This window comes from Trachurus trachurus, assembly GCF_905171665.1.
Source record: "Trachurus trachurus genome assembly, chromosome: 22".
Lineage (NCBI taxonomy): Eukaryota > Metazoa > Chordata > Actinopteri > Carangiformes > Carangidae > Trachurus > Trachurus trachurus.
In genome coordinates, this window is record NC_139907.1 from 17,212,906 (window position 1) to 17,238,334 (window position 25,429).

The window sequence follows — 25,429 nt, forward strand, 5'->3', positions numbered from 1 at the left end:
ATGTCCGCGGAGAAAAGGACAAGCTGGATGCTGACTGGTGCTACCGTCGCTTGTGTCACCGCTTTGTACGTGCCCTGTGTCCAGAGGACTGTCCCCGGAGGAGACTCAGGTTGGTGCTGCTAGCCCCGCTAGCTGAACGCTGCTCTGGTCATGTGGCTTTGTTGTGTAGCCGAGCAGCCAATGGTATGGCGCCTCGGAGCTGCTGCGGCTTCATGGTGCTGTCCGTGGTGCTGCTGCTGGTGCAGGTGCATCAGATAGACAAACACAAACTTCTGCTAACATGACACACGAGGTGACATGGATCTATCCATGCGAGGTGACCTCTGAAGTACAACATACTGAAATCCATATAGATTCTGGATTGCTTGCTACAGTATTGAAAGACAGCCTTGTTGGTGAGCTTCAAATGTATGATTTTTGATTTAACTAAGTAACCACCACAGAGTTGGATTACAACACTGTCATTAACTGACACGCCAGCACTGATTGTAGACGGCAGAATATAATGTAATGTAATTGACTCAGTATTTGACCTTAGAGTAAATACATTTCAGACAGTACTTTGGAAATAAAATAGATATGATGCATTATGGAATATCCTATCAGTACCATTGACAAATTCCACTAAAGGGTGGCCAGTTCTCTGTTGAAGTTGAATTGGTCATGATTTGTGAAGCATGTTCTGGTTGTTTTTTTATAGTGTCATGTCTTTTGCTCTCTCTCCACGTTTATCATCCTTGTGTGACTGTCATCAAATTGTCTTTTGTTGTTGGCTGTAAGTTGGAGATTTCATTTCCGTCACCAAATTCCTCATGGCATTTGAAAGTATGCGAGAGGGGTTTTAATAATCAAAAAACAAAGATTTTACCTACTGGATTAACATAAATTTTACATAATTTAAAATACTTATTAGATATATTAACATAGAGATTATGCCATGATAATTATCACAAAACTTTTGTCACTCATAAAATAATCAGAAAGTTTACCTTGTAGATATTTTAACCATTTGCTAGATGCTCCATCCAAGTCCCAAAGAGAAAGATAGAGCATTGTTTCTTTTACCGACTTAACTGCTATGCTTGGTAATATAGATGCCATTTGTAATGACAAAGCATTGTTGACAGCCCTTGACTCACAAAATAATTCAGCTTGTTTGTTCAAATTCAAAATTATGTATGTGTGTGCATAAATTTAATCCACACTCCTCTGTAACAAGGCTTAAGAGTGGGCCCAGATGTGTTTCACTCAGCACCTTCCTGTGTGGTGTAGGCCAATCCAACATTCTTGTAATGCAGTTTATTGAAGGAATGCCCTGCACAATTACAAACAGTGTTTAGAAGTGATAGCAAGGTTACAAACTTGTAAATGTGGACTTGAGGGCATGAAGGCTCTGCTTGTTAGGTTTGCACCGCTGTGGCATACAAGCTGCTGCGGCGAGAGGAATGCACATTTTGCAGAATGAAAGCATGCGAAAAGCTCGGCCAGATATGGGCCGAGCAGAGACGAGGAGAGAGCAGGCAATTGGAGCGCTGAGTAGCCCTGCTGGTTGTGCTGCTGTCTAGCGAACGGGGGCCTTTGAAAAAATGGCCAGCCCCTTCTCCACAGTGTTTAGGGACGGTGCAGGATGCCCGCTCTGATAGTGCCAGCTGAACACCCTTCTGAATTCTCCAGGTCTCCGTCTCTGTGTCCTAATCTCTTTAGGTGTGATGTGCCCTGGAGAGGCATGAGCGCAGCCCCGCGGGTACGCTGTTGTCTAGGAATGTGGAGTGTGGAAATGATGGGGATTATGGGAAGACTGGTGTGGGTGCCCATGCTCCACTATCACAAAGACTCTTGGCACCCGTGCTGCTACCCCGTTGAGTCAATATTTTCCATTTTTAGTATTGGGGCTGCAGAACTCCATCTCTGTGGCACTGAGATGGATGTTTTGGCTCAGTATTAGTTTGAGTTTCCGTGTTGAATGGTGTAAAAGTGTGCCACTACTGAGGGAAAATGAGTGAAATTGAGAAACCGATGAAGGATGGGAAAGTGTGATGTAAAAATGATGGCAGGTAGCTGGCGGCTCATGCCAGGTGAAATGGAGCTGTGAAAACATTTAAGCTGTGCAGGTGGAGGAGTTCTGACTTCATGGTCCATTAGGCTGATAAGAGTTAGGGCTCCTCATGTGGCAGAAATTTAGGCATCATAATTCACTGTATCGGCAAGGTTGCAAAACACACGAAGCAGCCAATGCCACCTGAAATTCAGCCGCTGTGTTCTATACGGCATCGTGGCTCATATTCTTGCTCCTCCAATATAAGTTTATAAGTTTTTGTTTATTTTTAATATGGAGCACACTTTCTTGAGTTTCAAATAAACAGCTCCATCCTGTTGCTGTTTCTCATGTTGCTTGATTTGCACTGAACCAGTGTGATGTGTAATATGACACATATTCATTTTGATCTCTTCTTTTATTATTTGAGAAAACATAACTTCGACCTCTCTAGTGTAATTTATTTTCTATACTATTTGCAGTGCACCATTTATTAGGTATTCTACATAGCTTGGGTGTAGGTGAAGTAACAGACGGATTATCCTGTCAATGGTGATGCAGGACTAGGCCACAGTGTCACTGGCTGTACTGGATGGGAGAAGCCTACTCACCTAGTACCAGTAGAGGGAGCTGTCTTGAACCCAAACATTTATCAATGTCATTTAATCTGAACCAAATTTCAATTTTCATGAGTGGGAGATGCAAACATTGGGTGAGAAATCAGTGTAATTTGAAACGCTCTGGGTATATTCTGGCACAAATGGGTTTGTGCCCAGATACATTAAAGCTTCCTGAAACAGCTTTTAGGGGTTTTCTTTTCACTTTGTGCCGTGCCTCACACAGAGCTTGTCAAAAAATTGTGCAACCGGCTCTTATTTTTACAGCTTACCTCATTCTGTGACTGTCACCAACGTTGCCTTTCTGTTTGTGCCCAACGGACTAAACGAGACATTGAGACACTGGGAGTGTGGGAGCAGGAGAGAGGCACGTAGAACAGCAGAAGAAAAAGGAAAGGGAAAGGACCCTGATGCATGGGGAGGATGGGACTGGAAGCATTATTCTCAGATCAGCATATGTGTGTCTTTGTGTGACAGAGCATTGGAGAGGGAGTCTAATGGTTTGTGTGTGTGTGTTTATATCTGTGTGTATGTGCCGGAGAAGGGGAGGGAGGCATCAGGGGAGAAGCGAGAGATGAAGAGAATGAGCGTGCCGCTTAGGAAATGTCACACTGGGAAGATTTGCAGGTTTTGATCCTGGCAAATTAATGCAAAACCCCAGTGCAAGTATTTGATTTGGGAAAACTTTGGGAGCAGACTTGTCTCTTAATAATAATTATTGGGTTTACATTAATTTCCTCCCCTATTCTCTTCCACAGGAGAGCTGATCACCACTGCTTGTGAGCTGGGGGTAAGTATTAGCTGTATTGTTTAATCAATTCACTCATTAACTTTTATAAGCATTAAGGAAGTTTAATTAAGCATGGGCAGAAAGCAGATTAATTTACTTTCAGTCCACAGGTTTCCCCCCCTTCTTTTCTATACACTTATTTTACTAAGTTGCAAATAGAGAATGCTATAATTTGCAACCCGTTTTTCAAATCCAATTAAAGTCAATGGTAAGGCGATGGCTTTTGTAGGCTTTGCCTTATGTACGGTATAAGGCTTATTATATCCACCCCTCTTTTTTGTGTGTGTGTGTAAGCCGCGAAGAATGAACTAAATCGGGTTAACAGTTATAATAAGTTTTATTATTTAATAAAGTTTATTACGCCGCTGTGATCCTTTTAGGGAGGCTGTGTCGGTGTCACTATGCCAGTAATCCTGCTGTTAGTGCTGCAGTCCGTGTGGCCTGCCTGTCTGCCTTTCAGGCCTCCCCAGGGCCTCGCAGGCCGTCCCTGGGCCCCAGGCTGCTGCCCCCCCCTCGTCTGATCCCCAGAGCTCTGGAGTTCTGCTTCCCCTTGCTCCCTGTGGCCTTTGTCCCTCAGCTGTCCTGTAACTGCATATCTGTCCACTCCTGTTGGCCACACAGCACTCGCTCAACATGCCGATGTTTCCTGTAGCAGAGTTACCCACCTGTCTGATAGGGTTAGGGTTAGTCACCAAACTGTCACCAACTGCAGAGTTGGTATCCTTTTTGTCTTTCTCTCGTTCTCTGCTTCACTTTTTCTGTCTTGCCTCTTGACTTCTCCTGACCTACACGATCCGTCCTCCTAAACCCCTCTCTCCCTGATTTGGACAAAGTTATTTCTACTGTAACCAAAGAGCTTTTGCTGTGTTTGAGGTGACCGGTGAGGTAGTCACACTCTCACCTTTCAGCTCTGTGTTCATTCGAAGCGCTGCCCCTTCTCCCGGCCCGCATGGCTCGTGTTATCAGTGCCAGGGAATGAGTCTGTGTTTAATGACTGAGCCCTTATCTGGGTGGAGGAGACTTAGCGGCTAATTGCTGTGATTGCCGAGATCCCCCAGGCGAGAATGACTGCGGCTTGGAGGTGGTTTGGGGGCTGGGGGTGGTGAGTACCACGTGCTCTATCACAGGCTCTGGGGAGCTGCACTGTCCTTGGGAAGAGGCCAGAGGAAAAGAAGTGAGAAGAGGGAGGAAGAGAGGGAGAGGAGGGCTCTGGTATTATGGCAGAGTCAGTTTGCGGTCAGGCAGGGTGGGATGTGCTTCACTCTTCTCTCTTACTGTGGCTCTACTGGCATCTGCAGGAGGCAGAAGGGCAACTAGATTTACAACTTAATCACAAAGCGCTGATGATAAACACATTTTTTATTGCTCTGTATCACCATTTGCTTCAGTCTTGCTCGGTGCTCACCTCCAATATTATTTTCCTAGCATTGTATTCTCTCTCTCTTTTCATTTCTCCATTATCTGTGCTAAACAAAGTAGTTCTTCCACCACATCTCAGACTGGTGCTTACTCAAGCTCATCTTTGATCAAACATTACCTGCTTTATGTGTTTTTCTCTAAAAGCTTTGTTTTTTTTGTCATTGTGTGTCTGGATTTGGGTCACTGACTTTGTTATTGTGTGTTTTTAGGTGGCTCATCCTCCCGGATATCCTCTCTTCACCCTACTAGCTCGCCTGGCTATGTGTCTCATACCATCGCTCTCTGCGGCCCACAGCGTCAACCTGATGAGTAGCCTGTTGGGGGCTGCAGCTTGTGGTGCCCTCTGCATAACTGTCTGCAGGTAGGCGCATAAAATCATAAGATTCCTGTCGTTTCCCACAAAATATTGATGTCCTGCCATCGCTGTGATTTTAGTGAAGTATGAGGAGTAAAACTAATCCCTAAAGAGAGAGCGTTCTGTGGATTAGTCATTTCATGATTGTCTTCCACAGATTTATGTCACCAAGTCACGCTTGTATTTGCATGTCTCAAACTCAGATTTCAGGGAAGTACAAAGAAGCCTTCCCCCGTCAGCAGAGGAGCCTTCTAGTGACTAACACACACATCAGTCTGTAGAGTAAAAGTCAGATATCCAAGGAATGTAACAATAGGGATTTTTGAGAGGAGGGGGCCTTCAAACGTTTCCCTAGTGACTTTTTGTGTCTTGATGCTGTCTGGAACAGAGAGTGGTATTTTTGGGTCCTGACGGACCGGGAGTGGCGTCCCTGATCCTCTGTTCAGTATTCAGGAGCAGGGCCCAGCCGCCCTCCTCTCTCCCACCACCCTGCCCTGCCTGTTTACCCATCAGCCACCCGTTGTGAGCGTGCGTGTGTGTGTATGTATATCACAATTATCGTACCCTCCAGCACCCATCCCGACGTCCCTGTTCTCCTGCTCCCCCACTGCCCAGCATGCTCCCAATCCTGACATGGCACGATTTCTAATCTCCCCCTTCTTGCCTCCTGGGTCTTAGAGGAACAGGATCACTAACTCTGCTCCTCCTCCTCTCCCCTCTCTTTTACCACCTCTCTCCTCACTCAGTCATGAGCACAGTTTACACTCTGCATTGCCATCCACCACCCTGCAGTTTCGCCTGCTGCTGACCCCATCATGTAAGGAGTATTTTACCCTTTCCCTCTTTGTATGTGTGTTTATCTCGCGTGGTTGGCTGGACTACCTTACATCACCCTTTTGCTGATCTTAGTGATTTTCCACATTGCATTGTTGATGGCAGCTTAGTGTCAACATTTTTCCTTTTTGTCAATGTTTATGCATACTGGGGCATTTCCAGGCATGTCATATGCTTCTGATTTACTCTTCCAGAATAGGAATTGTTGAATATGATGTAATTTCTACCTGCTCTACACCGTGGCAGGCTGCGAGGACCCAGCGACAGTTGGGGGCGAAAGCAGGTGAAAATGAAGTTGTGCGTGTTCCCAGGTGATGATCAGTACTGGGCCTACTTCCTGTGTGCCTGGCCAATGTGTGCTAGGTGGCAGGTGGTCTGTGGCAGGTCAGGGTACAGGGTCAGCCCTGCTGGAGTAGGGCAGGAGCTGGGAAGGAAATGCACCCCAGGGGACTGGCCTAAAGCCCAGACTGCATCAGTCTTAGACCAAGTCCTTCCTTTCTTTTCTTAAAAGGTGAATCCAAATCTTCCAGCTTTGACCACTCCACCCAGGACAGTACAGGTGAGAGGAAAATGATAAAAGAGGACAAGACGGGGAAGAATACTGTGCTTCTTTGGGCTTTTCTGGCTGTGTATTCTGACAGCCCCCCTAGTCTTAATGCATTTGATGAGTTACCAGTGAATTGGGGGATTGGACTCAGCTCTTGGCCAGACATTTGCAGGCCGTTATTTTGAGGCCAAAAAATATCCATGCAGTCTGGGTGATATTTGGCTCCCGGTGTGCATGTTAACTGTAGCCCTTTTTGTAATCTCTGGGGATTTAGATCCAATTTTGGATTATGTTCAAGTAAAAAGTCATTATGATGACCTACAACCTCACCCATCCCCCAACAAGGGGCTGATGGGTAGTGAGGACTTCAGCCAGACCACAGTCACACCATATAAGCTCTTAAGTATGAACATATAATCTATGCTTTCAATTTGAAAAATAAGCATAAAAGGTTTTAGTTGTTATCTGTTCAGGGCCTAGTTTGGGATGAGCTTGTGGGCTGTGGTTCAGCTGGCAGACTGCCTTGTGAGAGGTTGCTGAAGAGGGCAGTATATGAGGGGGTTCGGGAGGTGGGGGAAGGGGGATGGGGGTTCCGGATGGTCAAGACCTCCCTCCTGCTGCTGGCACGGAGGGCACTGGGTGCTTCGGCCATACTGGGAAGACTGGCGTAGGTGTCAGGCCACAGCCCTGCAGGGACTCTCTGGCCGGGCCTCTCCCTCAGATGAAATGCCAAAACTGACCCATTGACACCCGTTCATACCTGCAGCGACACCAGTTTCCTCTAAAACAAAATTAAGTTCTGAAATGTCTTTTGTTGTTTTTGTCTCTTCGAGGCCCTCATAAACTTTTTCACTACTTCTTATTTTTGGGTTTGCAACAGCTGAAAAGTAGACTTTTCCCCCCCAAACAAATCATCGCTTTGTGTGATTATTTTCAGATGGCAAAATGTAGTGAAGTTAATACGGGTACTTGAAGGCAGTTTCTCTCGAATTGTAAATTGTAGACCTTGAAATTCATCTGGAATATACCCAACATGGCAAGCCTTTGATGTATCAATTTAAATTAGTCGGCCAGATTGCCGTGTTTAATGTGGGGGAATGTAAGTTGATAGGCTTGGAAGCCACTTCTCTCTCTTGCGTAAGTTAAAATGTAGCACTTAGCCTCCCTTTGATTTGTCAATTACAGTTCTCTTGGCTTGATCATATGGTTTGATGGCCAAATTGCATGTCTTGTTATGTTTTCACACCATGGCCTGACAAGCCTTTGAGGATGGTGGACATAATGATAATTACAATCGATTGCACTGGGAGGTTCACAGAAAGACACATTTGGCCCGTGGAATGCTAAAGGCCTCAGCCACGAGTCTCTGGAGGAATGCACCCTTCATAGCGGGATAATCCAGACAGCTTGGTATTCTGCGCTCTCTCGTTTCACAGTTTATCTGCTAAAGCTGCTCTGAATCTCTGCTACCTGAGAGGAATCTCTCTCCATTCCCGGGCTTATCCTGAGAAACCAGGAGCAGACACGTTAGTGCGCTGACAGCCATCAGAGCAGAAAAAAACAACCTCGCAACACTCAGTCATCAGCACTTTTTGTTTGATCACATGATTACATAACAGCACCGTTGAATCACACCAAACATGTCTGGCCTCTCCCTTCCCTGGCGGCCCCTCGAAAAGAAATTGCACACCTGCGAGCGAGAGGCTCCTCCACCAAGAGCTGGCCCGTGTAGCACAGCTGATACCTCAGTGGACCGGAGGGTGGGCGTGGTGCCATCTCCTGCCTTGTGCTGCGTCCCCATCTCCTTATAAGGACCTTTACCATATGGTCCTGATGGCACTTTCCCTCCTTGCTCAGGTGGGTTGTTTTTTCCACAGGGGTGGAGTTGTGTGTGTCATGTTGGGGTCATGTCAGGAGCAATGTGTAGGGAGCCTGTGTTTTAGTTATTTACTATTATTTGTTAACCATTTGTGTGCTTTTGTTTTGTTTTCTGGACATCTTGACTGAAAGTTGTGATATCTTGAAAACAGCTGAATGGAGTTGTTGGTTGGATAATGTTCTCACCTCTCCCTGTAGGTGGCAAGCCTGCCCCTCCCTCTCACATCTGCTATGGTCGGATAAAATCTTCATCCCAAGTGGCAGCGCAGAATACAACCAACCCTGTTTTTTTTTCTGAAAATACAGGGACAATTTTAGGTTTGCCTGTTTAAAAAGGCCCCAATCTCTGGACCTTTTGTTCCAGTTTTGCAGTATCTCATCCTTCATATTGTAGTCCAACAGACCTCCTTTACTCCCCCCATCCTCGGCATGACCAATGGTTCCCTCAGGACTCATCCTCTAATACAGTTAAACAGATGTCTAATGAAGATGTTATTTCCTCATTACTGGCTACGGGATAGGGATAGAGAGGAGGAGGGAGGAGGGCTAGATAGACAGCAGAATACAGTACCAGTTTAATATTCCTTTCGCCCGTGGGCCCGAGATTGTGTCTGCCTCGGACGTCAATATTACATTCCTCACCCACCACAGGCAGTCTTAATAAGGCACCAGGCACGGAGACGGATCAGACTCGGCAATTACAATTCACCCAGAATTAGTTAATGGAATCTATACAGCAACATTTATATATCAGTGGTGTGTGCCTAATGACTTTGTTGGAAAAAGGAGCAATAAAAATGGCATTCAGTGAATTGCATAAACACAGGATTTTTCTAAATTGTTTTTTTTTTCCCTCTTCCTGTAATTTTTGTGTGTTGGGTGGAGATTAAGATGGCATTCTGGGAGAAATTGTCATGTCAGTGGCTGCATTGTTTGAGCAGAATTGTGGTGATTAATTTTACACGCACTTGGAGCACTGGAGCGCTCTCCTGGAGGAGGGGTGTCTAAGCGGCAGAGCCGGGTCCCTTATTTACCCTCTGTGCAAGCAGTCAGCCTCCTCTACACACACCGGATGAGGCAAGAAAGAGAGAGAAGTGCCTGGTTTGGTGATTGGCTGAAAATTAGGCTGTGACAACCAATATTCAAATATACTGTTTTTTATAATCACATAGAAAAGGGGATTAGGTCTGGGCAATAAGGCAAAAATGTTAAATATTTTTTTCACTTCAGTATCAAAAATATGATGATGATCTGGTGATGGTTATTTGTTCCTTTGGAGGGTAGTTTCACAACAAATAATTTATAAATGCCCGACTTTGAGTATTATAGTCATTTAGTGCAGCTGCATTAGTATTTGGAATATGACGTAATGATATGAATGATATATCCATAAAATGATTATTTGTGACAATATGGCAAAGTTCGGCTGAATTACATATACACTAACCAATGCAAAAATATGTGTTCCACTGTTATGGTCCACACACGTATCAAATTAAATCCTCATTTCATTGGTCTTTAATTTGTTATACATGATCAATTTAAAGAGCCACTCAAGGCATTTGATATTTCATTTCCCAAAAGTTAAAGGGACAACGAGGAGTTTCTATTCGGTTATAAAAAAAAGTCTCACGTTAATGTGGATGAATCTCCGCTACCCACACTTGTTAATGGGCCCATTTTCGATAAATATATAGTTCTGTCTCTATCGTTATTTTGTTATTATTAGTGGTGGCGGAGATGCTGGTCGAGCCGACCAGCGTTTTTTACTTTCGGTTTCGCAACGAGTCATGAGAATAACGCAGCTGAATCGCCGTTTATGGTCGGAACTACGACGGTATGTGAACCTCTTTGAACCTCTGACTTTAATTCTTGATGAATGAAAACATGAGTCCGTCTTGCGACGGTCAAAAGAATTTTACGGTGCGCGCGGAGGCTGTGTGAAAACGCTTCGCTTTTCCAAAACTACTCGTTGTCCCTTTAAGTAAGTTTAGAATAGACAAGAATTGACAACGAAGCAGTAGAAAACAAGATATCTTGACTTTATGTCCGAGGTAAAAGAGTCCGCAAAACATTGGGTCCTACGTTTTCCATATTACAATACATACAGCACCCTCTGCCTGATTAATGTCCCTGTCTTTCCAACCTTGTGTCCTCAGTTTGTTGCATAGGCCTCCTGCTAAAAGAAAACTAGTCTCCAAAAAACAAAGCCAGAGATAATGATGTCATCAGGGTCAGTCCTTGAAACTTTGGATGGCTTTTAGTTCATAAAGGCTGAATAGTGTCACAGATACACTGAGCATGATGTGTAAAACTGGTGGTGTGAAGGGCAGATTTTTATAAAAATTTATATCATCTTGTCACGGCACAAAGATGATACATTATAATACCAATGACTGAATAATGTTGCTCAACCCTCAGATGTACACTAATGAGTTTTAAAACTTTAAATTTAGTAGGATGTTTTGATTTCTTGACCAGTCGTATCATTTAAATGCATGTATGTTTGTATATCGGTTTCCACTTGGCTTTGAAATTTCAAACCAATGACACTTACCACTGTCATATAATAGCTACTAAGTACCCTGCCTGGTGTCCTGGCCAGAGGAGAGCCCTGGGGTGCCAGTGAGGGCCAGCTGGAAACCTAAAGCCTCAGCCCGAGCAGGCCACCTCCTCTCTCGGGCTCTCTACCCTCTTCAGGAATGTGTGATTCTTTTCCAGCGCTGCCTCCCCAAACCACCACTCGGTTAGAGAACAGAGCAGCGCTGATCCGCGATGGCACAGCTGTGGTATTGTCTGTTCCCCGGGGTGGTGTGTGACAGTGGCTCCCTTGGCCAGCTCCATTGTGAAGCCTCATTCAGTGCAGAGTGCTGGTGTAGGCTTTTTTGTGTGCTGTTATTTAGCACAGACGACTGGTGCTGGCGTCGTCTCTGGCCCATACACTAGAACTGAGGGGGTAAATGAGGCAGGTCCCATTTTGACACTTCAAAGTGATTATACACAGCTTTTGTTGTGTCCTTGAAGGGGACATTGCGCACCACAGCCTGTTGTATCTTTGTCATATGTTGGTTTTTTATTCATTACCTTTGATCTTTCCCTTCTCATTTTTGCGATGAGATTTTAAGAATTTTACTTCTGTATGTATTATAATTTTCTTCTCAACTGCTTACATGACTTCCAAATGTGTGCCTATTCAAGACTAAATGCTAATATTCATCATTCAGTTAATTACCCAATGATGACGTACACGTGTTTGGCAGGGGCGGATCAGTTCAGGGGTAGAATAGTCTCGTTGTCAGCTGTATTATTCTCCTGCCATGTCTCAACCAGGCCATTGTCATTGAGCCACAACATTTCAGCACAGCAGCATCCTGCACCGCATTGAGTTGTGATAACAGGGAACATGGCCACACTGGTGTCAGAATGTGTCCTGCTTTTATCTGCGCGCCCTGGGAGCAGCCAGCCTGGAGAATGAGCTGCGGAGCGGCTGAGAGGCTGACTGGGACCCAGGTGGTCCCACGCAGACAGACAGGTCATTTACAGCCCGCACTGTACACACATCACTGGGCTCTTACGGACTGACAAGCTCTAACAGAGAGATTTGTCAGGCACTCAGGGAGAATAAAGAAGTCGAAGAACAGAAATGTGTGTGTGTGTGTATGTGTGTGTGCATGTAAGTGTGTGTGTGTGTCTGAATATGTGAGTGTGAGTGCTGCCTGGCTATCAGACGGGGGGCTTTCAGAGGCAGGGACAGACTTGGTGTAATAACACGAATGTGGACCCCCACGACTGTTCCTAACCCTTTGCTACCCCCAAACCAGCCCCCCTGCTAGGTGTATGAGCCATGGGTTAATTGTCATGCAGGGAGGTAAAATTATGGGTGCGGAGGGTCTCTGCACCTCAACAAAAGTCCCCAATCTGCCCCCCCCACCCCCTCCACCCCCACTCTGCACCCTTCTTCATCCTTCCTTCAAGTTACAACTAATTCCTGGAGCGGTGCAGTGAGAAAGGCTCTGCTATCTCTTATTAAGACCCACTCCTAGACACCCCATCAACACAGTTCACCCCCCCCCCCCACCCCCTTTAAGTGCACACACATATACATACTCATCCACCAAGCTCGCCTTACACTGAGCACAGAGGAAAAATAGTGGAGAGTAGGAGAGAGAAAACCCAAGAAAAAAAGGGGGAAGTAGTCAGCAAGCAAGAGTTTTTTTTTCTACCCTTCTCTTGCTCTCCCTCTCCTTTTTTTCCTGATTTACCGCGCTTTCCTCAGAAAGCTCCATTGTTCCCCTAGCCTAAGTCTCATCAGGCCTTTTGTGGCTGACTATCACAGCGGCAGGCAGAGAGCTGGAAATGTATAAATGGTATCATGCCTTGTGATTAATGGCGGTGCTTATGAGTCAGGTCTGATAACGGGCCTGCTCTCTACTCAATTTCAGATACCGTTAATGGAATCTGTCTTCTGCGATTGTAATGTGAGAGCGCCTAATTTGCTATGGAGCTTGAAGCTGTCACCGGCAAGGGATTGTGGGGTCATAAGGGACCTGGCAGCCGTTTGGCCTGCAGCTTGTATCTGCGGTGCTGAATAGAGCAGCTCTCTGCCTGTCAGTTAGCTGATAGGCTGATGAGGACTCTAAGCCACTCCACACAATGGCGGAAAGGGCCATACTGCCTGACTTCCCTAATTGTCGAGCCCGCTCATATTTCAGAGCCAGCATGCCGGGGACTGGGCTGCTTTTTTTTCTCTTTTCTCTTTTTTCCCCCCTCTCTCTTCTTGAACTTTTTTCTTCCTTTTTCTATATTTCATCCTTCATCCCGCACACTGTCTCACCCCTTTTAACGCATACTTCTCTGCACTATTTTCCTTTTCTTTCCCTTCTCGCTATCATTTGTCGCCTCTCTCTCTCTCTCTCTCCCCCTCTGTCTCTCATTTTAGTAAGTGGTGGGTCTTAGCGTATGACAGATTATCCCAAGTTTGCTTCAATTACCGCAAAGGAGATGGAGACAGTACAGGAGAGGAGGAAGGGGAAAACTTTTGTGCACACATTATATTTAAGAAGCTGAGGATAAAGTGCTATCTCTACCACGGTGGTTTCTGTGCCAGTCTGCTCGAGATCAACCGGCTGCTGGGGAGGGACTTCTCATGATATGTGAATTGCCCCAATTCACTGAGAGTGTTTTTCAAGGTCTTGTCCGAGAAGCAAACTTGGGTCGTAGAGAGATTATAATGGGTCCCCAAATTAGTCTGAGGGAAGCGGTGCCTTTTTTTGACTGCAGAATTTTAATTGTGCGTGTAGCTGCTGACTCTGTTGTTTTGCCTTTTTTGTGTCAGTGCAGTTTAAGTTATGCCAAATAAAATATATAAAAAAAAAACACTCAGACCTCAGTAGCCTTTCAAACTGATTCACGGCAAACAGTTTGGCCAGAATTGGTAAATTTGTATATCTTTAGACATTTTCTTTCTTCTTTTTTTTTAGATCAAATTAAAGTTGAGTGTTGGTCTCTTCTCCCTCACATTCAGGTTGACGGGTCCGGGCCCGGGAGCAGTCCTGGCTGGAGGGCTGTTTGCTGTGTCCAGGCTCGGCTGGCAGTGGTCCATGGTGGCAGAGGTCTTCACCCTCAACAACCTTTTTGTCGGTCTGCTCTTCTTCCTGATTGTCAGTTTTCACTGTGCTGAAAAGGCAGATCAAAGGAGGAAGGTAACCCAGTGTTCATTTTCTCTGATGTCACATGTCATGATCAAAATAATTTCACACTGTGCTCTGAACTGTGCTGCTCTGAACTTCTTGGCCTTGTCAGATTGCTCATTGGGGAGCACTGTGTTGTGGCCTGGGGCTCTGCAACCAACACACCCTGGTGCTCTATGTAGCCGTCATCATTCCCTGGGTTCTTCACCGGTTGTACTCTCATCAGGTAGGTCGTTGGGCCTCGTGTATCAAAGCAATGTTATTTAAATCTCAAGACAGACAAGAAAGCCAGTTTCTCTATTGTCTAATTTATAGATCATAAGAGTTTATCAACGATTTTTCTGGCAGATGTATAGATAGATTTTTCTGAAAAACCTTTATTTAAAATCTCCAAAGTCCTCTTTACTATTATATTAATAAGAATAATACTATTATTATTGGTAATAGTAGCAGTAGTATCATTAGTATTAGCCATTATTATAGTGAATTGCCAGATACTTTATGTAAGAGCAGTAATTCACAATGTTTGACATCCAGTTTTGGCAACATAAAGACATTAGTTTGAAAGTGTATGACCCATGTGACATTCAACAGGAACTCTCTTTCTGGGGCCTCGTGTCTCTGGGAGTTTGTTTCCTTGCTGGCTTCCTGCCGTACATCTACCTGCCCGTCTCCTCCTACCTGAACACCGCCCGCTGGAGCTGGGGGGATCAGACCACTCTGTCAGGACTGCTGACCCACCTGCTCAGGGCTGAATATGGCACCTTCAATCTGGTGCGTGTTGCTCACCCTTCTATTTTTAGATTAAACCTGCTTTTTTTAATCTTCCATCCATATGTTTTTAGCTCGTTCCCTTTTTTTGTGTTTCCAGGCAAAGACAGAGAACCTTGTGAACTTGACCACGATGCTACAGTAAGTTTCTGCAGCAGATTTTTGAAACTTGCCCTTTATAATAAGTTGTTTAAACATTTGAAACATAAGAACAACTGGCTCTATGCATTTGCTAGGTCCATACTGTACCTGCACTGTGCCTATTGATTAGTCACCGTTATTGAATATTTCCAGGCATATTTGTCTGCAGTATGCAACTTTACATGTACAACATTGCGTGCAGTGAAACTAATGTTTACTTTTTATTATTAATGAATTTATTAACCACTGTATTTAATCAAATAACTGATTAATCGTTCAGTCTATAAAATCTTCCGAAACTGATAATCACAATTGCCCAGAATCCAAAGTAAAGTCATAAAATTGCCAGCTCCATGTAAACAAGTCCATTCGGCTGTCTGTCTGTCTGTTTTTGGTGTGTTGCCTTAACTTGGAAAGTAGATTGTAAGATATTAGAGTTGGGCAGAAACAATAGATGTAACTGTACTGAGTTGATGTGAAGCACATAGAGGGCACACATGATTCTAGAGACGGAGGACCCAAACGCACTCTGTGCCGGTTCCGGTGTTTAACACAGGTTTAACCACAGACACATCAGTCTCTTTTGAGAGCCCAGAGTCATTTCTGCAGCCGTTCTCGTTTTCTCCCTCTCTCCTCTCCCCAGCAGCTTTTGTTCTTCCCATTCCACTCTCTCTCTCCCATCAAAGCAGAACTGAACCTGCTTAGAGGGCCAAATCGCTGTGTTCTGTTTCTCCAGCAGTTTGAAATGATCACTCAGCTCTGGTGTTTAAGCGTGACAAGCTGTGATGACAGACACTGCAACAGAGCTGGAGAAATTGTATTTTTCCACTCCAGCACCCCCCCCCCCACCTCCTCCACCCGATTCCCCCCCTCCCCTGCTCCCCACTTCCACCACCGCCACTACCACCACCGCCACCGCCACCGCAGTCATCCCACTCCCGGTATCTTTCTCCAGCTGACGGGATGGGGGTGTATGTGCGTCTTAAGACCCCCCACTACTGGCCCCCCCTCTGCCAGGCACCCACCCCTTCCCATCACCCCTGCTGCTTGATGGACAAGCACACCTTCAAGATGGGGAAGAGAGGCGAACATGACAGGCATATCGCACTGGAGACGTAAACCCACTGGAGAAGCTGACACACACGCTCACAAACACTCACTCGCGAGCACATTCACACATAGTGTACATTGGGAGATATAGAGACTCAATAAGCTGTCAAATAGAGATGGGTATTAAGGAAGAGGCAGGAAACTATCTCTCTGCTCTGAGCAAGCGCTCTGTGACTGACAGGCGCTGTGAGGAGAGGATGGGGCAGCGGGGGGGTGGATGACACAGTCATTCGTATCTGTCAATCCGATTGAAAGGAGGAACGCACAGTCCAAGGAGTTTGTTTTGATAGGGGATGGAGGGCATTTAATAATTGGTGTCCTTGACTTCAGTAGCAGGGTGGATAATTCAGCCTGCCTTTGGTGTCCATCATATATGTTTATGTGTGTGTGTGTGTGTGTGTGTGTGTGCGTGTGCGTGCGCGCAGGGCCCAGATGGACCACTGCCTTGCAGACCTTTCCCTTCCTGTTTTGGTGCTGGCAGGAGTAGGTCTGCTGCTCTCCTCATTGGACAGGTAGGAAGACACCAGCATACAAAACACCACACTCTGTCACACACACACACAAAATCACATCTTGCCAGCCACTTCACCCAAATATCTAATCCCCCGGAGTAAAAGAAGGGAACAAAACCACTGACAAAATGCTGATCTTAGGAAAAAAGAATACAAAAAACCACAGAGGCACCTAACTGTCAAGCTGTCGTGACGCTCCACATTCAAATCAAGTGGGGGTTGATGCGTATTTTGGATTTTCAAAAACATGTTGGTGTGTGTACAAGTAAATCTCTGCTCGCATGTATCTGTATGTGGCAGAGTGGCAGTGTGATCCAGTAATTTATTACAGTGGTGCCTTTGCTGGGGTCTGTTGGGTGGAGCTGATAAAGCCTAGTGAAGCCCTGGGGCTCTGTAGGGCATCGGCCAATCCCACCCACCCCCTTGTTTCCCCCTCTGCTGGGGTGAACTTTGATAATTTTGGCTACATGCACACAGGGATGAAAAAGAGCAAGGTCATTTTAAAGGATGCCAAAAGAAACATACAAAAAACGCTTGTAGGTAAAAACTATTATATTTTATAAACATATTTTACTCATAAATCTTAAATTAATCTTTTCAACGATTGTTCATAATGTGACAAAACGTAGAACGGGAGGATCAGTGGTGTGTGACAGTGACCGGCCAGTTAAAACTATCAAATCAGTCTTTTGGCAGGAAAACCAGACGGATTTCTCTCTTGCTTGAAAGAGTTCCTCAGGTTCAGATGATGACTTGTTTTTGCCATAAGGGTAACGTGTTTTCTTTTTAGTGTATAAGTACATTTTACAGCTGTACTGTAATGAGTTTGTGATTCAGCAGTTGGCACCAGCTCATTATGACTCAGTCTGCATTAGAAAATCAATCATGCACCTCTTAGCTGGCTGGCATATACATTTGCTCTGGGGCTTTTCAACCCTGCATTAATATTTTCATGGACTTATTCACAACAACAAGTATATTTTTTACAGAGTAAACACAGAAAATAATACTTTAGACTACATATACAGTAGGGAAATATATCTAGAGTTTATCCAACTATATTCATGAACTGATAATGAAAATGAGAACAATATTTACACATAAATAATTAGTGGTCTCATGGCCTTTCCTGTCCTAGGACATGTCGCCCAGTGTCCTGGCTGTTAGCTGCGATGCTGGTGGTCTACTCAATGTTTTTTGCTTGGAGAGCCAACCTGGACATCAGCAGACCCCTACTGCTTGGAGTGGTGAGCTATCAGTCACGCTGTCTCTTTAAAACTGCTGTTAATATAATTTATCTGCAGTGGTCACAAAGTCTGCTTGACACTACAGCACAATTTTCTATCTATGACACTGTGTTAAAGGGGAGGGTATATATCCGGGGACAAGAGCACTTGAACAGTAGCACCCAAGCTGATACTGGAACAGGTGCGTGAGTGAAACACATAGGAAACACTGGTGTGTGTGTTTGTTTGTGTGTGTTTGTCACTTCCTGCAGGTTGAGCGTTTCTGGCTCCAGAGTGATGCTGCAGTGTGTGTGCTGGCAGGCCTCGGCTTGAGCCAGACTCACACCGAGCTGGAGAGGAGGCTGGGCCGTGGGGGGGTGTGGAAGACCGCAGGCTGGGTCCTCACTACGGCTCTGCTGGCACATATGGTGCACACCAATCACAGGTGAGCACTGCAGTCAGTTACAGTGACAAAGTTACAGTCAGATGTGATTGGAAACTTAAGATGCTGTCCATACATGTTTGAGGTATATTTTATATCGTTTAGCTTAATGGCACACTGAGTTTCAATGCATCATCATCTGGTAAAATTGCTGACAATATATAAAATCTAATTTTACATAAATAATTATAGTTACTAGATCCATGAACTTGACCAAAAACACACACAGAAACCTTTAAAAATGGTCACACTGTCAAGATGGATCTTCAGTGTTGTCTTCTATTGCCATTTGCAAGTTTAGTGCACATTCAACACCTCATACCTTCAATGACACTTTCCTTATCTAATTTTTTTTAGTTGTGTTGCACTTCCACAGTGATTCAGTGAGCTTCAATAGTTTTTGTGCCAAGCTGCTCATGTGATCTGTCCAGTCCTGTGTACATTTATCTGTCGAATCAGTCTTATTTTGAAATTTTTGCTGTTGCCATAGCTACACTGGAGCCAAATGTGTCCAAAGTGACTCCTAAGTAGTTCAGTATAGTAAAGTTAAAGTGAAATAAAAACTCCCCTTTCATTCTAGTTTCTTCTAAAATCCCCCTGCATAAGTTTTCCCTGAGTCAACCCGATTTGTTTCTCCTCTGTGCTTCATACCGAAGGTCTGAACTCCGCATGTCAGGTTTTTCTCTGCTCACCCCATGGTAGGGGCTAAAGAGAGGCACGGTTAGCACATAGATTCCACTCGCAGAGCTCAGTCTGAGATGTTAGCTGTCCGAGAAGGCAGATTACACCAGCGTAGTGCTGGGGAGTGCCAGACAGCCATCACTGAGCGGCTTTGATCAAGGGGAGAGCATGGCCTGTGCTGTCAGAGCCATCACACCTGTCTCCCCATGATTAGATAGGCAGCCAGAGCGCTCTGCAGAGGGGATGGGGCGGGGGCACTGACAACTTACCCTCAGAGCACCTTGAAAGCGTACCTACAAACACTCGCGCGCGCACACACAGAGTTCTACACATCATCACACACATTTCTAAGCAGGGGTAAGGATGCACTCAACCTCTTTTTAAATGCAACCAAACACAACTTGTGTTTAGATGATGTTATACTGTATGACTGCAAATGTACTCATGATTGTAGGGAGTGTGATCAGAGCAGTAACAGAGTGGTGGAGCGGTTCGGCAGGGAGCTTCTGGCCTCCGTCCCAACAGACTCCATCATCCTGACCAGAGGAGATCTGCCTGGAAACTCCCTGCGCTACTTGTACTACTGCGAGGGTGTGCGGCCTGATGTACGCCTGGTAGACCAGGAGGTCAGAGCTTTGATCTCTCCACTGTCTTGTCTTGGTTCAGTCAAACACTTCCCATTGAGGTTTTTGTTTATCATATGCTGTATATCAAATGTAAGAATGTAGTCTCATTAGGAACACCTGAATTTCAGAGGTCAAAGTAAAGTCCCCTTTGAAAAACAGGTAAATTGTAAATAAATAAATAAATAAATATAGATAACAAAAGAAATACTAAGTGGGCACCAGAGGAACACAGATTTAAACTGACACTGTTGTGTGTATTGTACTGAAATTTTTACATTCTTTGTCATAATGTTATATGCTGAGAATTTGTATGTATGCAATATGTTGCATTAAAAAAAGAGGTGTCTTAATTCTGAAAAATAAAAAAGCAAAAGGGCAGAATTTATGATGAAAAGGAAGATTGCCTTTCAAACAATATCTATGCCTTTGGTGTGTGATAATGGACTGGAATTCATATAAAATGCATAAATTACAGCCTGACATCCAGACGTCTCTTCTAGGCTTTTTTCTTTGGATACATACTCACTATGTAGATCATACATTAATATATCTCTTTATCAACGTAACAATCATAAGTGGCTTTAAGTCTGCAATGTAATAAAAACAGAAGATAAAAACAACAGCCCTCAACTTCAGACTCTTAAGGCAGGAACAAGTAAATCCTTTTCTTTATGTAAATTGCGCGCTGTGGTAATTCTCTAACTGCTAATCACAGAGAATACAAAGACTTCAACAGAGTTGGTGATACCCTCTCCTTTTTTCCTAGATGATGACGTATGCTTGGTATGTGGCCAAGCTCGCGCAGCACCACCCTGGGGTCCACTTCCCTGGCCGCTGGTGGGATCCGCTGCACCCTGAGGGGAAAGACACCTTCAGTCTGGAGCAGTTTCTGTCCCACAACACGCAGTGAGTCACCGGAGAGCAGAGAGGGAGCAGAATAAAGGGATGGTCTGAGCAGATAAATAGAAGGATGTTTAATGGAGAGACAGAGAGTGAAATGGGAAGGCAACAATGGTCCAGATGAACAAGTGGGCGATCTAATGAGGCAGAGATCAGTGGGATGGTTGACACAGCGGTGAGTGCAGGGAATAGATAAGCTCATAGAACTGTTGAGGCCATAAAAGGAGTTTGATGAAGTACAGAAGTCGACTAATCTACTTGATTTGGTTAAACAGTCTCTGATGGACTTATAGCTGCTCCCTCCCTGCTCACATTCACTCCTCCAGGAGGAACCGAGACCCAGAGACTGGCAAGAAAAACCTGTTAATACCAAGGCCACCAGGGGGCAGTGTTTGCCAGGCCAACATGCCTGTCTCTCTGTGGGGCAACACTGACCTGTGGGGATTAACCCTCAGGGCTTGAGCCTTTGGTGAGCAGCACTGGGCTGTAGGGAAGCTAAGAGATGTTATGATATGAGGAAATGTTTGTCTTCATGGTCTTCCTGTGTGTCTCATCATCAACACTCCCCATGGAGATAATAAGTGAGGATGTGAGCCACCCCCTATCTGATAGTTTATATCTGTTTCTCTGCAGGAGGGATGTTTTCACCTGCATCGGGCTGTCCAATGGAGACCCAAGCTGGGAACGTAGCTTCTCTCGCTGGCCCCTGGGTGTGTGTGACTACTTAGTGCCAGTTAAGAGGCAGTTTCATCCTGAAGAATGGACTCGCCGCACTCGCAATATGTACAACTGGAGCGAGCCACACAACAGGTGTGAACACAGATAAAAACAATTATGCCTCTGAACAGGGTTGTCTTTAACCCCACTAATGATTTTTTCCTCCGTCATCTTGCTCCACACTGTCTGACAGTATCACATGTGTTCTGTATCAGCGTGTTGCAGCTCCTCTTTGAAATTAGTGTTTGTCTATCAAGTGAAAAACTTCTCGGTGTCACAGATATCATTTTGTACACATTTCAGAGGTCAGCCTGGCATATTTGATATTTTTGGAGACTTCAATAACATTTAAATGACAGTTCTGTCGGTTTAAACAATGTTTGGCTCCACAGTTTGTCCCACTGGTGAGTTAGTGACGTTTAAAGGGGTTAGATTAGCAGGATGTCTTTTTTTTCGCAGGCCTAACTGTCAGCCAAGAAAATAAATAAATCCTTTGGCACATTTTCAGCAACTCAAACTAGAACAGTTCATTTTAGAGAATACAATGTATCATACATGATAAACTCCATCAAATTAGTCATCGGCATGAATTTTATCACCAGCAGAATCTCTCGTCTCTCTGTGGTCTTCAGTTATCCTTCCACAGACTCCACAAAGCTTCCCTCAGTGAGGTTGTCCTCTGTTCTCCGTGCTGTGATCCAGCTCTTTGGGAATTCAACCAGAGCAAGACATTAGGCCCTCAGCCATTTGAAATGAGACTGAAGATGAAAAATAATGAGTTTCTTATTGCGTTTTGTCAATAACTGTGTCAAAAGTGGAATTAGTCAAAGCTCCATATTCTGTTGCTGTTGCCAGCAGCCCTTCATTCACTCAGATATCCACGGCTGAATACTGTGACATTATTTCCCGCACCCTCACGACAAGCGTGTCCGCCAATGCCCACAAGCCAAATATTAGCTCGGGAACCCTGCTAAAATATTCTTTTGAAGAAGAGGTCAAGTGTTTACAGTCAACAAAGTGAAAAAAGGGAGATGTGGTTTTACTCCATGTCTAATGTGGTAGCTGGTATTGTTGCGCAGTCATTTAATGTTTATGCAGCAAACATTGATGTTTAGTGTATCAAAACCTGCACAGTTGAGTGGAACAATATATTCACGCAAATAATCATTTATAGTTAGTGGAACTGTGCACTAGCGAACGCCTGAAGCTGTTTAGATAAAGAATTTTTTTTTTCATGTGTGAACAGTTTCCATCCTGCGTCCTGGGAGCGCGTTGCTAATGAGGAGATGTGGCAAGCCAGGTACAGTGAACTTTTTTTTTTCTTTTTCCAAGATGCATTGTTTTTTTTCTTTAGAGCGGTTGTATCCTTTAGTGTGCAGATAAAAAGCTGCGTCACAGTGCATACGGGCCCACTAGGACATCTCCATAAACCAGTCTTGTGTGGTAGAGCATCTACATGTACATTCTATTTGGTGGTGGCATCTACATAAATCACTCCATTGGAGTGGTGCGTCTGAGAGTGTGGATCTGCATGGCTCATCCATCCAGCACTTAGCCCTGAGCCTGCGTGCTTTGTTTCAGGATGAAGACGGCTTTCTTTCTGTTTGACCTGGCAGAAAGGATGCAGGGAGAGGGGAAAGCTCGCCTCTTTGAGCTGTCTTACACTGTGAGTCTGACCTCAACTAACATGCAACAGCACTGTCATTTACCATAAAGGTGCAGATTTAAGTGCCAGACAAGGCAAAGTATGACATATTCAGAGGCTTTGCATTTTGACATTTTCAGTAACATCTGTTTTCATGTGTTTTTCTCTGTGCATACGCGTGTCTGTTTTCTGGACAGCTGTATAAGGAGATTGTGGAGGCCCACTCAGACTACCCTCCAAACTGGGACAAGAACTTGGCACTCGCCTGCGAGAGGCTGCTCCGCTCAGGTCACCGGGGCTACAGTCCAGACAGCCTGCTGACCTGCAGCGCCCAGCACTTCGGTCTCTACTTAGAGAAAGACCCCACAGACCCCCAGGCTCCTGCCATACGCTCGGCCATTACTCACCTGCTCAAAGAGAGAGACAGGCTCCGCCAGAGCCGCAGGCAAACCCCATGAAGAGATCCAGGGAGACCTACATGGAGCTGGCACACAGAGTGAGCTGCGAGCCCAGGCGGAGTGTGAGGCAATGGGGACGAGGTCCGAGCCAATGTGCCTCTTGTCATGGTTCAAGAGTGTTGCTCCAGAAGGACACAGACTGATGCAGTGGCGTTTAGCTTAATGGACTTGGCCGAGTTGGACTTGGACAGGTTTGGAGTTGGACTTGGGAGTGCTGATGTGGGAGCACTGGTGTCCACTGTCCAGTTATCTAGTTATCTAGTTTGTGCAGAGTTCTTTGTTCAGAACTCTGCACAACTCGGACTGAGCCACACTTCATTCATTGTATGTTTACAGTGGACCAGGGACAGAGCTTGACTTCAGGAAACCTTGACTGACCCCAATCAAGCTGTGCGTGTTCCCCCTAAACTCACCATTCAATTGCTTATCGTTACATCTCGTTCTTTTTTTTTTTCTCCTCCTCTCCTCTGCTGATTATTTTGCCTCAGCCACTGCTCCACTTCTCTTTTTCTCACATTAGGATGGCAAGGCCCAGATTGAGGGAAACCCAATTTGGGGGCAGAAATGGGGGATTAGAGCAGCTGTTTAATCTAGGACAGACTTGTGCTGTGCCACACTACGCATCACCAACTCTAGCCACCCACCCCTCTCTCCATCACTCAGTCTATCTTAGATGGTCCTTTAAATGTTTAAAACTAATGGATGAGTGTTTTTTTCTCTCTATTCCTTCCTAACCAGTGGGTTATAATCCCTCATGGATTTAAATGAAATGTGAAATGTCACAATGCCAGGGACCCTTTTAGAGGTGCGTTTGTGCGCTTGCATTTGTGTTGATTTGTGTCTGCCTGTCTACGTGTGCGTGTGTGTGAACATGCTTAAATCTCCACCCAAGCCCTTTCCTTTGCTGGAACCACATACAAAACATAGTCGATAAATAGATCGACACACGGAAAAAGCAAAGTACTTTGATCATTATAGAAGCACAAACACATGCAAACTCCAAGACACGCATGTAGACACACAAGTCTATCAGCTTCCAGGAAAATGGACTTACAGCGCTGTGGTTAGTGAGGAGGCGGTGTGGCACACAAGAAACAGACCAGCATCTGTTGTCTTTGACGTGTTCGCAGGATCGGACATCTCGCTTGTACACAGTTTTTGTGCATATTGGTGCTGATGTTATTAATAAGCCTCGTGGCGGGAAATTTGTCAAGCAGAGGTCAGACCAGTGTATTGCTATAAGCTTTATAAAACACTGCTGAAGGAGCCTGCTGTTTGAGATACCACTAGAAAGCGAAGGACAGTAAGTGTACGTGTAGTTTTCTCAGAATGTAATCTGCCCTCTGTTTCCAGGCCTGGTTAGCGGCTGTCAGCTGGCTGGATGATGAGATTCAACCTGCTGTAGCACAGATGGTTTGGTTTCTCAAAAAAAAAAAAAGGGAAAACTGTCATTCTGCTTTCAACAGATTAAAATATTCCAATAAAGATTTTGTTTATTTTAATATATTTCGGGCCCATTTTTACACCGTAGACTAGTTTTTGGATAACAAATATTGATCAAATTTGCTGTTTTGACAAACAAATGGATGAATTAATGTTTTTCCTTCACTGACATACTCATGTGCTGTTGCGTGTTTACATGCACACTCATTTGCTGCCTCTTGTCTCATACCCTGTATTATTTTTACTTTACTTTCTTCCTGTCCTCCCCTTTGTCATCCCTGTCTTGTCTCCCGCCCTCTCAGTCTCTCATCCCCTCTCACCCTGTCTCTCCCTAACCCCTCTGTTTCTCTCCTCTCCCCTGTCTCTGAGAGTCAGTTGCCCACCCTAAATCAGCAAGCTGCCGAGGATTGTGGGAACCCGTGGAATCGCCGTGACCAGGGATGCAGGCAGGGAGCCACGGCAACGCTGGAATGTGGGGCGTCTGAGGAGATAAGAGCTGTGAGCCCAGCCAGGGAGAGGGGAGAGATGCAGCGAGAGAGGAGTGTGGGGCGGGAGGAGGGGAGAGGGGAGAGGGGAGAGGGGGAGGGGGGGT

At 45.1% G+C, this 25,429-nt stretch overlaps 1 protein-coding gene across 1 annotated transcript; it reads left to right on the forward strand.

The window, feature by feature from the left end:
* On the forward strand, positions 1 to 23,723 carry tmem260 (transmembrane protein 260; the record flags this gene model as incomplete). Its single annotated transcript, XM_083998016.1, has 16 exons — positions 1 to 109; positions 3,411 to 3,442; positions 5,071 to 5,222; positions 14,000 to 14,177; positions 14,278 to 14,391; positions 14,760 to 14,939; positions 15,037 to 15,077; positions 16,613 to 16,699; positions 17,838 to 17,946; positions 18,198 to 18,370; positions 19,503 to 19,674; positions 20,441 to 20,580; positions 21,208 to 21,384; positions 22,538 to 22,591; positions 22,873 to 22,957; positions 23,134 to 23,723. 16 exons carry the CDS (start codon positions 1 to 3, stop codon positions 23,392 to 23,394), a joined length of 2,064 nt encoding a protein of 687 aa, XP_083854142.1. The 3' UTR covers positions 23,395 to 23,723.
* Positions 23,724 to 25,429: the final 1,706 nt, after the last annotated feature.